The sequence below is a fragment of the Zalophus californianus genome, chromosome 1, assembly GCF_009762305.2.
Source record: "Zalophus californianus isolate mZalCal1 chromosome 1, mZalCal1.pri.v2, whole genome shotgun sequence".
Lineage (NCBI taxonomy): Eukaryota > Metazoa > Chordata > Mammalia > Carnivora > Otariidae > Zalophus > Zalophus californianus.
In genome coordinates, this window is record NC_045595.1 from 204347925 (window position 1) to 204361998 (window position 14074).

At 40.0% G+C, this 14074-nt stretch overlaps 1 protein-coding gene across 5 annotated transcripts in view; it reads left to right on the forward strand.

Annotated features, from left to right (window-relative positions):
• ITSN1 (intersectin 1) overlaps positions 1 to 14074 on the forward strand; it is a 209368-nt gene that overhangs the window by 66423 nt on the left and 128871 nt on the right. For all 5 annotated transcript variants that reach the window (XM_027583377.2, XM_027583373.1, XM_027583375.1 and 2 more), the window contains exons 4-5: positions 379 to 442; positions 11577 to 11737. In XM_027583377.2, coding sequence (XP_027439178.1) covers positions 379 to 442; positions 11577 to 11737 — 225 coding nt within the window. The remainder of the gene's footprint in view (positions 1 to 378; positions 443 to 11576; positions 11738 to 14074) is intronic.

Consider the following 14074-nt stretch of genomic DNA (forward strand, 5'->3'; position numbering starts at 1 on the left):
TTGAGTCGCAGAGAACTTAAAAAAGTAGAAGTGTGGGTAATCAGTTTCTTGAGGATTCCTGTAGATGTGCTTTGTCATATGTATAGCTGTTCCCATGTTACTTAATAGCAGGTTAATTAAAGTGGACAATCTACCCCTGCACTTGATAGGTCCTTTTTTGAGATGAATTTTTAAAGTGTTAAGTTCTAAAGTCAGTGAATTCGTCAGTGAATCTGATGGATTCATTTTACTGTTGCTTATAGACTTACCATTTGGCTTTTATCATATATTTAAGTCTGTATTTGCAAAATTACTAGCCTCTTATTTTTGCAATTTTGCTGTAAGAATATATCGGTCAGCTGTTTCTTTTTTCTGAAACTTTTTCTATTTAATTTACAGGTGATCAAGCTAGAAACTTTTTTTTTCAATCTGGGTTACCTCAACCTGTTTTAGCACAGATATGGTAAGTTGGAACTTCACATAAGCAGAAGCAGGTAAAATAAGATATTCCAGTAATATGATTTCTTAAGATCTTGAAGGCGAACATAAATCTCTAGTCTGAAATACTCTACTACTTCTTACCAGAGAATCCTTGTGAAAAGTATCTTTCAATGTGGAACATTAAAAGAGAAAAAGAAAAAGTGGCGACATTTGTAGGGTAACACTGTCAAAAACCTGAATTTCCAGTGGAGAAATCTACATTTTGATATTTTCTTATTAGTTTGTTTTAGCTTCATCTACATCACCCATACTCATCTGAATATCCAACATTTCTTGCTCTATAATGCAGTGGTTCTGTGTGTTTCATTGACCACAAGGTAAGGAAAATATTTGAGGGCTAGTAGTGAAACAGCCAGCAGAATAGTGAAATTAACTTGTATTTATTACAGTGTTGTACAAGGCGAATGCATAATAAATAATGTTGAATTCCTTGATTAACTTGATTCCTTGATCACAAATAAGCATTCAGTCTTTTGAACCTACAGGAGAGAACGGGACAATAAAAAAGAGTGGCAGATATTTTGGATTTTAGGTTTATGACTTTGGTCATGCCATGCTGAGGTCTCTTGCCAAGAAGTCACATTTTCCTCGCACCGTGCGTTTCTTGCAATTAATACTTCATTTCCAGGGTTTCTTAGTGTTGTGGGGGCGGCTCGCTGCGTAGTAGAAAGAGGACAGGATTTGTGGTCACACACCTGGGTTTGAATTCCAGCTGCACTACATTCGGTCTTTATGATTTGAACATGTATTCATCCGCTCTGACCTCTATTTTTTAATCTAGAAAATGGGCAGATGTATTTTCCTGACAGGTTTGTTGAAAAAATTGACCGTCTATAAAGGACTGTGTAAAAAACTGTATATAAATGACTTAGTGTGGGGCCCAGCGTGTAATAGGCCAACAGGCCCTCAAAACAAAACCCAGTGGTACCTGCTGTCATCATCAGGGACTGGGTAGTCCCCATAACTAAATTGTCCAGCTAATTGCTTGTCCCCCGAAATGATCGACCTTTCTTAACAATTTAATGGAAATTAATAAAGATTGACATAGTCCCTTGTGGCCTTCAAGCAGAGTCTACAGAATGTAGTCCAAGCTTGATTACCAATGTCATCAGTATGAAAATCATTTACCGTGTTCTGAATAGCAAAACTCTCATGGGAAGTATATACATATATATGTATATGGATAAGTTTGAATTGAAACTAAATGATACCAGATTCCTGCGCTTTTTTTGGTGTCTGCTTTATGTTCTTTTTCCTGGTTGTCAGCATATTGGCTGCCAGACCATCTCTTCGATTGGTGACCCTCCTCCTATGATGCCCTTCTAGCTCTTACTTCTGATCCACTTTGAGCTGGGAAAGTCACATAACCAAGGTTTTTGGAATTGCTTTTAAAATAAAGTAAAAGGTAGGGGTGCCTGGGTGGCTCAGTCTTTAAGTGTCTGCCTTCAGCTCAGGTCGTGATCCCAGGGTCCTGGGATCGAGCCCCGCATTGGGCTCCCTGCTCCGCGGGAAGCCTGCTTCTCCCTCTCCCACTCCCCCTGCTTGTGTTCCCTCTCTCACTGTGTCTCTCTCTATTAAATAAATGAAATCTTTAAAAAAAATAAATAAAATAAGGTAAAAGTTTTGCCAAGGGGTAGGGAGGTGGAGGAGAGAGCAAGAACTCATGCTCATGTGAGCACAGGGGCACTGACCTGGCAGTTAAGTGCCTGAGTTTAAATTCGAGAGACATGTGACATCTGTGTTAAGCGTAAGAAGCTTTCTTTTGCTTTGTGTTCTGGTCTATGATTGTACTTTGCACCAGCAGTCCAGGTTGCTCACTACAACCTTCCTTTCTCAGGCATAACTTCTTCCATTGAATCCTTTTAGGTCACATTCCCAATTTATGAATGTTCATTCAGGAAGCAGTTTTATGATGTGTATGTGCTGCAGGAAAATCTCTCGTTACATTTATTCATGCAACAGTGGCAGAATATTTATTGCATGTCTTCTATGGGTCAGTGACTGTTGGAGGTGCTTGGGATGCAGCAGTGAACAGAATAGACAAAATCCACGCTTTCATAGAAATTGCAGTCTGGTGAAAGGATATAGTTAATAGTATAAAAATTGTCACATGATAGTAAGCGTCGTGAAGAAAAATAAAGTATCATCTAGTAAATTTCACTTTGTTTCAGTTAAGACAGTTGTCAGCTTTCCAGACTTTTTAGCTAAGCATATTAAAGTCATTTTTCCTACTTATTATTTTTATAGTGAAAATTTTTATTAACAACAAAGATGAGGAATTGGCAGTCTTGCTTGAGTCAAAACTGTTCTTTATCTTTAATTTTTTCTGACATTTTCTTAAATTTGTGATGGTGTGTTTTCCTTTTATCAAGAATTGTTATTGCAGGGAGGGAAGCACACCTCTAAGTATCTTTTCCCAAAAGAAATATCCTTGAGGAGTCATAGATTTCATGAACCACAGATGTCCTGCTAAGATGATGGAATAGTGTAGTGCAAATTATGAGTAAGATCTGTCTTTCAGCACTACCTCTGATACTTATTATTCACTTAGTTACCCTGAGCAATACCTGACTTCTTCAGAGTTAGCCCTGAGAGAGAAGGCAGGAGCCAGAGATATAATCGCAACTACGAGAACAGCTTGGTGGTCTGTTCAAGGGTGGGGTGTGGGGGCAGGGCCAACAGCTGTGTAACAACTAGTTCCTTAGGACACTTCTGTGTATATGTCAGAAGAACCTTTTTTAAATGTATAAATAATAACAGCTGATCCAGTGAAATGGTTTTCACTCCCTGTCTCTGTGCTAATCTTGTGTTCTCTTACGGTTTTTCTGGTGGGGTCCCAGGAAAGGCCAGTGCCACTTTTGGTAGAAAGAGGAATGGGTTTGAGTCTGAAGGTTTGGGGAGTCCCTTTGTCAGTCATGTGGGGTAGAAGAAAATTTGGGATTGAGAGTTAGAAACTATAATAGTCTCTCTCTCTCTGGGCATTAATTTCTTTGCTGTGGACCTCAGTGCGAAAACATGAGTGATGTGGACTCCTGGGGAATATGTGTTACACACCTGTACAATTTTTGTTCCAGGTAGAAACTATATTCCAGTTAACTAGTTTGTGAACATTTATTTATTTAATTTATTTATTCATTCATTTATTTATCTATTTTTTTAATTTTTTTAAGATTTTATTTATTCATGAGAGACCGAGAGAGAGAGGGAGAGAGAGAGGGAGAGAGAAACAGGCTCCCAAGGAGCAGGGAGCCCAATGCGGGACTCGATCCCAGGACCCTGGGATCATGACCTGAGCTGAAGGCAGATGCTTAACCCTCTGAGCCACCCAGGCACCCTTATTTATCTATTTTTTAAGTAGGCTCCATGCCCAGCAGGGAGCCCAGTGCAGGGCTTGAACTCACAACACAGAGATCAAGAGTCGGATGCTTAACCAACTAATCCACCCAGGCTCCCCTAGTTTGTGAACTTTTAAACTGTTAACCTACTGATACTTTGGAGCTACTTATCTTTCCAGTCCAATTTCCAATTAATAATACAAGAAAACCTGAATTCTCAGAGGATGGAGTCAAGTCCGTGTGTGTAATGCCAAAGTAGAACAGTGGCCAAAGATGGTATAGCTTCCTAGAAATTGTCTTGCTAATAAGGAATTGGAAGGAAACTGGCAAATATCTTGTATCCTTTTGGCAATTTCGGATACTTAAAGTTGTTCCAACCTTGGCGTAGTGTGCAGAGGGAAGAGAAGAAAGCAGAGGGAGATGGACAGGAGCCTTGATGGTCCAGGAAATAAAAAGAGGCTGAATCAAAAAGGCTTTGCCATCAGAGGCAGGAGGGGCCACAGAAATGGAGATTGGAGGCTTCTGCGGTGAGAAATGAGGGGAGGGGAGGCCCCCCTGGGCGTGGGCCCTGAGAGAGAAGGCAGGAGCCAGAGATATAATCGCAACTACGAGAACAGCTTGATGGTCTGTTCAAGGGTGGGGTGTGGGGGCAGGGCCAACAGCTGTGTAACAACTAGTTCCTTAGGAGACTTCTGTGTATATGTCAGAGGAACCTTCAGCCCCCAACAAGATCAGTTTGCCAAACTCACCAAAAAAAAAAAAAAAAAAAAAAAGAAAGAAAGAAAGGCATCCTGGACTCTTGTTCGCCTCTCCTGCATCCCTCATCCCCTCCGTCCTGAGTTCATGGAATCAAGCATCTGTCCAGCTGCTGGGAGCCATGCTTGACTCCTCTCTTTTCCTCACCCTACACATTCAGTCCATCAGTGCATTCTTTTCGTTCCATTCACAGACTTTCCCCCCCATTCTGGCCATTTTTTTCTGTCTCCGTGGCTACTGTCCTCATTTGTCATCCCACCTGGGCCCACTGGTCAGCATTTCTCCTGGAGTCTTTCTCACACTTGCCCCTTTAGATTTAATTCTCCATACAGTGCCCACACTGTCTTTGGAAAATTAAATCCATTTGAAACTCCCCATTGAGAAGAAAACCCAAAAAGTCCTCTCTAGGCTCCCAACCCGAGCTGGCTCTGGCCTTTTTTCATCTGACCTTCTCTCTGTTGAAATGGGCCAGGCTCCTCCTTGCCTCTGGGGCATTGCGGTTGTTATTTCCTCTTGCTGTAATCTGTAATAGAGTTCTTCGGTTCTTCGAGATCCTCACACAGCTGGCTGGCTGAGTACCCTTCCGGTTTCAGAGAAGTACTTCCTGACCACCCATCTAGAGTAGTTCCTTCTGCCTACCTGCTCCTACCCACTGTCTTCTCTTTCCCACTACCTCGTTTTATTTCTGAACAGCACTAACATCATGGGGAAGAATTTGATTAGTTTTCTCATTTAGCGTCTGCTTGTCCAGAAGTATCAACTCTGTGAGGGCAGGAATCTTCTCTTGTCTTTTTCACAGTACTAACACCAATTCCTAGAAAGGGCCTAGACTTTAGTAGGTGCCACCCTCAAGAATTATTTGTTGAATGAAAAAGCAAATGAATGAATGAGCAAGTAGGCTGGATTGATCTGCACAGTGAGAGGTGGGTATCCTGTGAGCAGCCTTTGTAGGTAGATGGGCCCTAAAGACGCACGGGCTTTCAGCTCCAGTGCAGGGAATGAGGTGCATGAGCAGAGGCTGGTCTTGTCCTTTAGTCCTAGAATAAAGAGTACTTTCAGCATTGCCACACTCAGGTCCGCTGCCCAAACAGTCCCTGGAGTTCAGAAGTACTTCATACTTCTTGTTGGTTATAGACTGAGGATACATAAGTCCTCTGTTATTCCTCCTCTTTGGGTATGTGATTTACTTAAAATAGGGTTGGGTTGATTTGTTTTTGTTTTTATTCAGTTTAGGGATCTCCTTTGTTTGTGAACTTAATTTTATTTCTGAATACGTCATACATTAACAAGGTTCCAAAAGGCAACACTGTACCAAAAGGAATGCAGAGAGACTGTGTCCTCAGTCTATAACTCTCTCTCTATATATATATCACTCCGTCCCTGTGCTCATCTACTGAATTAGTTTCTTATCATCTTTCCTTTGTTTATTTTTGTGGAAAAAACAGCAGGTTCATAATATATCATGTGTGTGTATCTGAATTTTAATTATACCCTCTTCCTTCTTACTTAAAGGTTACCGCCTTTCAATGTTCCTGTGTCCTTTGCTTTTCTCACTTAACACATTCTGGAAATCACTGGTGTCATTCCATAGAGATGTCTTTCTTTCTCTCTTTTTTTCCTACAGTTACATAGTACTCATTGTAGAAAATACAACTTAGTATATTCAGCCAGTCTCCTGTGTGTGTGTGTACGTTACAGTTATTTCGAATAATGTAGCAAGGAATGTGCTAAATCATAAACATTTTTATATTGTTGGTGTATCTTCATGGTAAATTCCTATGAATGGATTTGCTAGGTCAAAGAGTAAATGCATAGGTAGTTCTGTAGAAGATGCCAGATTTCCCTTAATTTGGATTTGTAACCTAAAGTGCATGAGAGGGATACATGGTTTATTTGTCCCTTAAGATGCCAAAATCTGTGGTCCCCTTCTCATCTCAGCCCTGCCTGTTGCTATGTATGTGTGCTATGTATTTAAGATTAGTTTGTTTTTAAGAGTCATATACAGTAATTGTTTTGACTTAAGCTTGTTTTTGCATATGTATTTTTTTACTTTGGAAGTTTTGTGAATTTAATTTTAGGATTCCTAGCCTTTTAGTTAATCTTTCAGGGGGATTATTAGACATGAGTAAACTATAGATGGGAGATGAAAGTGGATGGCAGAGCTGAGGTTGTTTTTTTGCAGAGAAACCTAGAGAAATAGAATTTCAGCTCCTCCAGAGTTCCAGCTTTTTCGTTGGGAGAGGGGAGTGGGGAGTGGGGAGAAAGCTGAGCGTTGTAGCAGTAACTACTGTATTTGTATAAAGTCCTTTGAGTTATCACTATCAATGAGTCCCAACAGTTATGTTCTGTTAGTTGAGGAAAAAAAGGTTTTAAGAAAGATCACGCAAAATTCTCAAAAAAAAAAAAAAATGTGGGATTGTGGTGGGTGGCTTAAAGTCAAGCACCTGGAACTTGAGAATTATCTGTCTCCTCACCTCTCTCACTGAGGCACTTGAGTGGAAGGTTTTTAGAAACATGAAATTGTTCTAATTAAACTCTTACAGGTCTAAAAAGTCTCTTCTCTCCCAACTAGTCATTATCCCACATTGGATATTTGTCTCTCATTAGAAAATATGTTTTGGGGGGCTGTGATGTTGGGAATAGGGAGTGAGAATCTCTCTGCTTGATTTTTTTTTTTTTAAGTATGCCTGTTGATGTTGATTGTTGGCATGTTTTTTCTTCCCTGAGAATCATCTGATAGAGCTGAATATCTTTTTAGAAAAACTTAGGAAAAGAAGGAAAGTTGACCCTCTGGTTTTACTTATTTAACTTCCTTTATAAAACCTGAAAGATAGTTACAAAAATAAAACTACCAGAGACCAGTCTCAGTTATGAATATAGATGCAAAAATCAAAACAAAATCTTAGCAAATAGAATTCCACAATGTATTCAGAATTATGACCAACTTGAGTTTATGCCAGGGGTGCAAGTTTGGTTCAGAATCAAGGCGTTCTCTCAATATTATAGCAATAGATAAAAGGAAGTGTGATCAGATCAGCAGATGCTGAGTAGGCATTTGATTAAAAAAATATATATATATATATTAACCATTTCTAATATGTAGAAAGGAAACTTTTTAAATATGTTAGGTTATTTTCTAAAGATCACTACCAAATATTAGTCTAAACAGTGAAACACTGCAGCCCTTTCATTGAAATCCAGAACTTAGCAGGATGCTCACACCTTCAATGATGTCTTAGAGGCAGTAAGACCAATAAAAAAGAGGAAGTGTATAAATATTGGAAACGAAAGTTAACTCTTTTTTGCTAGTTATGTAATAGTATACTTAACAAACTTAAGAGATTTTAGGTTAAAAAATAATATCTATAGAAGGTTGGTAAGATAGCTGAATATAGCATAAATGATTGTTAAAAGCAAAATTTTTCTCTGTGCTGGAAATAAGCACCGAAATATGGAAACGGGGAAATGTTCCATTTAAAATAGTGATGAAAATAAATAAATAAATAAGTAGGTAAAATAAAATAAAATAGTGATGGAAATGATAAAACTCCCAAGAATGCATTTAATAAGAAAAGTAACTGGGGCGCCTGGGTGGCTTGGTTGGTAATAAACATCTGACTCTTGATTTCAGATCAGTTCATGATCTCAGGGTCATGGGATTGAACCCTACATCGGGCTCCGGGTTCAGTGTGGAGCCTGTTCTCCTTCTGTCTCTGCCCCTTCCCCTGTTTGTATTCTCTTTCTCTCTCTCTCAGTCAGTCAATCAATAAAATCTTTTAAAAAAAGAAAAGTAATTACGTAAAAAAAGTGATCAATCCTTCTTAAAAACAGATTTATTTTTCATTTATTTTAGAGAAAGAGAGAGAGTGGGGTGGCAGGGGCAGAGGGAGATTGAGAGAGAGAATCTCAAGCAGACTCCCTGCTAAGTGGGGAGTCCCACACGCGGCTTGATCCCATGACCCCGAGATCGCGACCTGAGACGAAAGCAAGAGTCTGGTGCTTAACTGACTCTTAAGTGACTTAGCCACTCAGGTCCCCCAAAGTTATCTAATCTTATTAAAGGAAATATCTGTAAATTTTGAACAGATAGACAGACAAACTATTGTCTTCGGTGGGCTCTTTAATGCAGTTGCAGCTTGGATCCCAGTAGGGTTGTTTGTAGAATAGATAAATGATCTTTAAAATTCATAGGGAAGAAAACTAACATCTGTGAATAGCCGAACAAAATTCAAGAAAATAAGTTTTTTTTTTAGATTTTATTTATTTATTTATTTATTTATCTGAAAGAGGCAGAGAATGAGCGAGTGGGGGAGGGGCAGAGGGAGCGGGACACAAGCAACGCCGCCCTGAGCAGGGAGCCTTCATGGCGCGTCATCTCATGACCCAGAGATCATGACCTGAGCCAAAACCAAGAGTCAGACGCTTAACCAGCTGAGCCACCCAGGCGCCCCAAGAAAAGAAAAGTCTTGCCAGATACCAGACTGTACCATGGAGTCAGTATGATCAGATCACTGTCGTATTGAACTGGGAATTGTTCAGAGTAGATAATCCAGAAATAGGTATCACTTCACATGAACATAATATACAGCAAAAGTATTTTTTAGTTCCGCGAGAAGAGGCTAGATTAGTTAATAAAAGTTGTATTATATTAATTTCAAGTGTGTAACAGTGCCTTGACATTTATGAGTCTGTTTCCATTTTGTTTGTTCGTTTTGTTTTTTGGATTCCACGTGTAAGTGAAATCATATGGTATAAAAATGTAGAATTTCTTACAGTAAAGATATTATACACAAACGGACCAATGATAAATTTAAAAAAATCAACAATTGACAGATAAACAGTGGATATGTAACATACAATGATCTTTTATAAACTGACAAGAAAAAGACATATGTAGTCCATCAGAAAACTTATTAACAAAGGATGTGAATGAGCGGTTCATGTACGAATTCAAGTGACCAAGATCCATATGCGGAATGACCCTCAGGCTCACTATTGGTGAATGGAATTCGGACTCCACTGGTGGGGTTTGCTGAAGGGGATCTTTGACTGCAGGAGAGCCGAGGTCTGCACCTACCTGAGGCACAAATGTGGTTTCTGTAGCCCATCTCCCACTTTATGAGTTTTTCTTACCTTTTTTTTTTTTTTAAGATTTTATTTGTTTATTTATTTGACAGAACACAAGCAGGGGGAATGGCAGGCAGAGGCAGAGGGAGAGGGAGAATGCCTTGGTGCTTGATCCCAGGACCCTGGGATCATGACCTGAGCTGAAGGCAGGTGCTTAACCAACTGAGCCACCTAGGCACCCCTTTTTTTTACTTTTTAAAAGAATAGTGTTGACTCTTACAACTTTTAGAGATTTTTAATATTTGTTGTATGTCATGCTTTTCATTGTGTTTTATGTTTTCTTTCCTTGAGTTAACTCCGGCAATATAGGATAATTTTCTATCAAACTTAATTGTCTTTTTTGGACACTACCTAGATATGGCTCGTTTAAAAGATGGCTAGTCATCGTAACTTAATTGGAGTAGCTGGTCTTGTCATTTGTTGTTTCAAATAAACTAGATCAGTTTAAAAAAGATCATTTTAACATTTTTAATATCTAGACTAAAAAATGAAATCTGGATGAACATTTTTTTTTAAAGATTTTATTTATTTATTTGAGAGAGAGAGATAGCGAGAGAGAGCATGAACAGGGAGGTGAGGGAGAAGCAGGCTTCCTGCTGAGCAGGGAGCCCAGTGTGACGCTTGATCCCAGGGCCCTGGTTTCATGACTTGAGCCAAAGGTAGACACTTAACTGACTGAGCCACCCAGGCGCCCCAAGGGATGAACATTTTTCATGCAGAAGAGTTGAAAAATGAAGCAAGACAAAACCAGAGAGGGAGACAAACCATAAGAGACTCCTAATCTTAGGAAACAAACTGAGGGCTGCTGGAGGGGAGTAGGGTGGGAGAATGGGGTGGCTGGGTGATGGACATTGGGGAGGGTGTGTGTTGTGGTGAGCACTGGGTTTTGTGTAAGACTGTTGAATCACAGACCTGTACCCCTGAAACAAATAATACATGTTAATTTAAAAAATTAAAAAGATTAATTGTGAATATGCACAGTTGTAGTTTGCATAAAGTCATTTCCACTTGTAAAAACCTTTTCTTTTGCTTATTAAGATTCTTTGAGAGAATATGCTTAAAGCTCATTGCACCTGAAACTAACATAACATTGTCAAATCTACTTCAATTAAAAAAAAAAAAAGAAAGAAAAAGTAAAAATTAAAACCTGGGGAGGAAAACAGTCATTGCAAGTTACACTTGACCATTTATGCCTGAGTACCGTTTTTACATGTGTAAGCTCATTTAATTAATGTTCACAGCTTTAAAGGTAGTAGAACTATATTGTAGCATAGTCTCCATGGTGAGGTTCGTGGAACCCCACAGAGGAGTTGGTGCCATCTAGTCAACTCTCCATAGAAATAAACTCTCTTTTCATACCCTTTTCCCCCTAATATCTTTTTAGGGTAAACATGGGGCTTGAATCATGACCCTGAGCCAGCCAGGTGCCCCTTCCCCTAACATCTTTATTGTGACGTAATTCACACAATAAAACTCACCCTTTTTAAATGTATAATTCAGTGGTTTTTAGTGTGTTCACAGAGTCGTGCAATCATGGGCACTATCCAACTTTAGAACATTTTTCCCCACCTCAAAAAGAATCCCATTTGATATCCAAAGTACATATCCTGGCATTCAGACTGAAAATTACTTCATGTATCCTATAAGTAAAGAATAACACAATGGAAAGTATTTTACTTTTATACAAAACCTTGTCAGTATTCCCAGGTTACTCCCTATAGCTTGGGAAACAAGTTTTGGTTTGGTTTGGTCTGCCTGGTTTTCTTCTCTTGTTTGCCCCAGGGATAAAGGGAGCTGAGAAGTGTGGGTGGGAGGGGTGGTTTAGGAAAGATTCTTTTATGGTCAGAGTCATTCCTTGCCCTCGATGTTGGTTTGCAGGGCACTAGCTGATATGAACAATGATGGACGAATGGATCAAGTAGAGTTTTCCATTGCTATGAAACTCATCAAACTCAAGCTGCAAGGATATCAACTCCCTTCTGCACTTCCCCCTGTCATGAAACAGCAACCCGTTGCTATTTCTAGTGCACCAGCCTTTGGTAAGTCTGAAAAGGACTTGGTTCCTATATTTCAGTAGATCTTAAAAATAATTTTTCCCCTTTTCCCCTCTGCAGTTTGTAGCCTTGTGATATTCTAGGAGGCAATTCTGTTCAAAAAATGATGGTCCTGGTCCTCTGTAGGCAGGTAATGCTGGAGGAGAAGACCATGTTCACATTCGAGCCCTAGCATGTGTTAAAGAACAAAAGTTCACCTGAGTAAATTTGAAGTTGTAATTGACTTTATTAAGTGGTTCCTGAATCGGGCAGCATCCCTTGGAGCAAGCAGAGAGGAGCTCAGAGTTGTCTGAAATGGAAGGATTTTACAGGAAGGAGGGTGGGGCAAGAAAGTTATTAGCAAGAGAAAAGAAAGGACTGTACCTGGTGAGATCACTTTCCCTGGAGTGGAAGGCTGGGGGGTCTTATCAGGTCAATTACCTCATCTTCCTTTGGGGGATGGAGAGGGCCCCTGGGACAGATGACCTCCCTGGTGCTGATCTCAAAATTCCCGACTTACTGCTTAAGGCAATGTTGCTGGGGGAGGTTGACTGCCCTTAGCTTGGGTGTTAAGTCCCGGGTTTGGTGACTTGGCCCGAGTGACCCCATTTAGGTCCTGTGGTTTTCTATTTAACAGATACTAGTAATCAGAATGAAAGCAAAGGTCCAGATGGTCAGGGTAAAAGGAATACACTTGCGGTCTGCTACTGCATCTTGGGTCTTTTCATTGCTTTTACTGCGTCCTTGACCCTTCACAATGCCCTATGCTTCCTTTCAGCTTTCTGTTTCCATAGCCTCTGTTTTCCCCTGTGCCTACACAGCTCCTTTGGATAATGGTATCTAGCAACATATTTTTAAATTCATAGTATTGAGACAACTGGCCACATTAAATGCTTTCTTGGAACAGAATGAAGCAGGACAAAATAAATGGTATCTCAGTTTAAAACACAATTCGGTAAAAAGATACCTTTTAGCCAGATATTTTTCTTAAAAAGTAATCAGTAATTAATTGACTAAGGTCACCAAGAGTTCTGATTTCTTCTCTGTTCTCACCCTAGACTTTAATGATTTAGGTTGATTTAAAGATTACAGTAATCAGATCTAATATCTGATTCATCAAGAGAGTTCTTAGACAGTTTTAACAAAACACAGAAATTGTGACTAGAGTTTCCCTTTCTTCCTCCTGATAGATCTGATGACAGGTGATATGATGAAGTAGGTTTGGGAGGGGGCAGTCAAGAGTAAGGCAGGTTGTCTCTGATACAATTAATGATAAGCTGAGATAAATAAATGCTGTGGTTTTACTTAATAGATTTACAATTAAAAACTATGCATTGCCTTTCTTTTGGTGAGGTTTAGCCACAAGACTTGTGGTCATAAGGGGAAGGGTGCAGGTTTGGGGTAAGGCAAGAAGGATCGTGATCCAAGAGCAAAAAAGAAACTCAGGAGATCACGCATGAGCAAAGGCTAGGAAGAGCTGAGGTGAGGAGTACCTACAGACCATTCCACGTGACCAGGTCCCTTGTCGGCCTTGTCCATTGTGTGTTCACAGCCCTCAGTCCTTAGTTAGCCAGCTTATTTACGTGCAAGTGGCTCTGAATCCCTGAAGGTCCCTGTAGCCAACCTTTGGTCAGGACCCATGGGTTAAAACAGCTGAAGTGTATTGGGTTTTCTTTTGGCTTCCCTTCTGGTGCTGCAAGAAGATACCTCGGGGGGACAGAGAGTCAAATAACCAGAGGCATCCCATTTCCTCTTTTCCCCTCAAACCCAGGGGGTCAGTGATTCTTCCCCTAACATTTAATATGTCTTCTCTTATTCCATTCTGCAGCAGCACTTTCAGCTCTGGAGTCACTGCTGATTTATTTCCGTGAGGTTGCGGCCTCGCTTGCCCCAGGGGGTTTTACCGCTGCTTAAGTGAGCTGCCCCTGCCTCCAAGGGAACCTAGGATTTCTGAGCTGCCATTCTGCCAGTCAGTCCTGAGCTCCTCTCCGGGGCTTCTCCACTGCCTTTCCTATCCCTCCTTTTTGTCACATTGACATCCTCAGTTAAATTATTTTCAAGAGGCTAATCACCAGGCAATATCAGAATATGAGAGAACTTAAAAGTACGTTGTGTCCTAACCAGGTTTGCTTAGCTTTGCTCAAACATCTGACCTTTGCTAGTATTTCTAGTTACCACCTCTCAGCTCAACCCAAGATAATTTTTTTTTTTACACTTCTTGTGTGGCTACTTGAGAAGAAAATCATTTGTTACTAGGATCATTATTTTCTAGTTAATAGTAAAAATTCCCTGACCATGCATTTCCTGGCCGTTTGACATCTTATACCTTCACGAATTGTATTT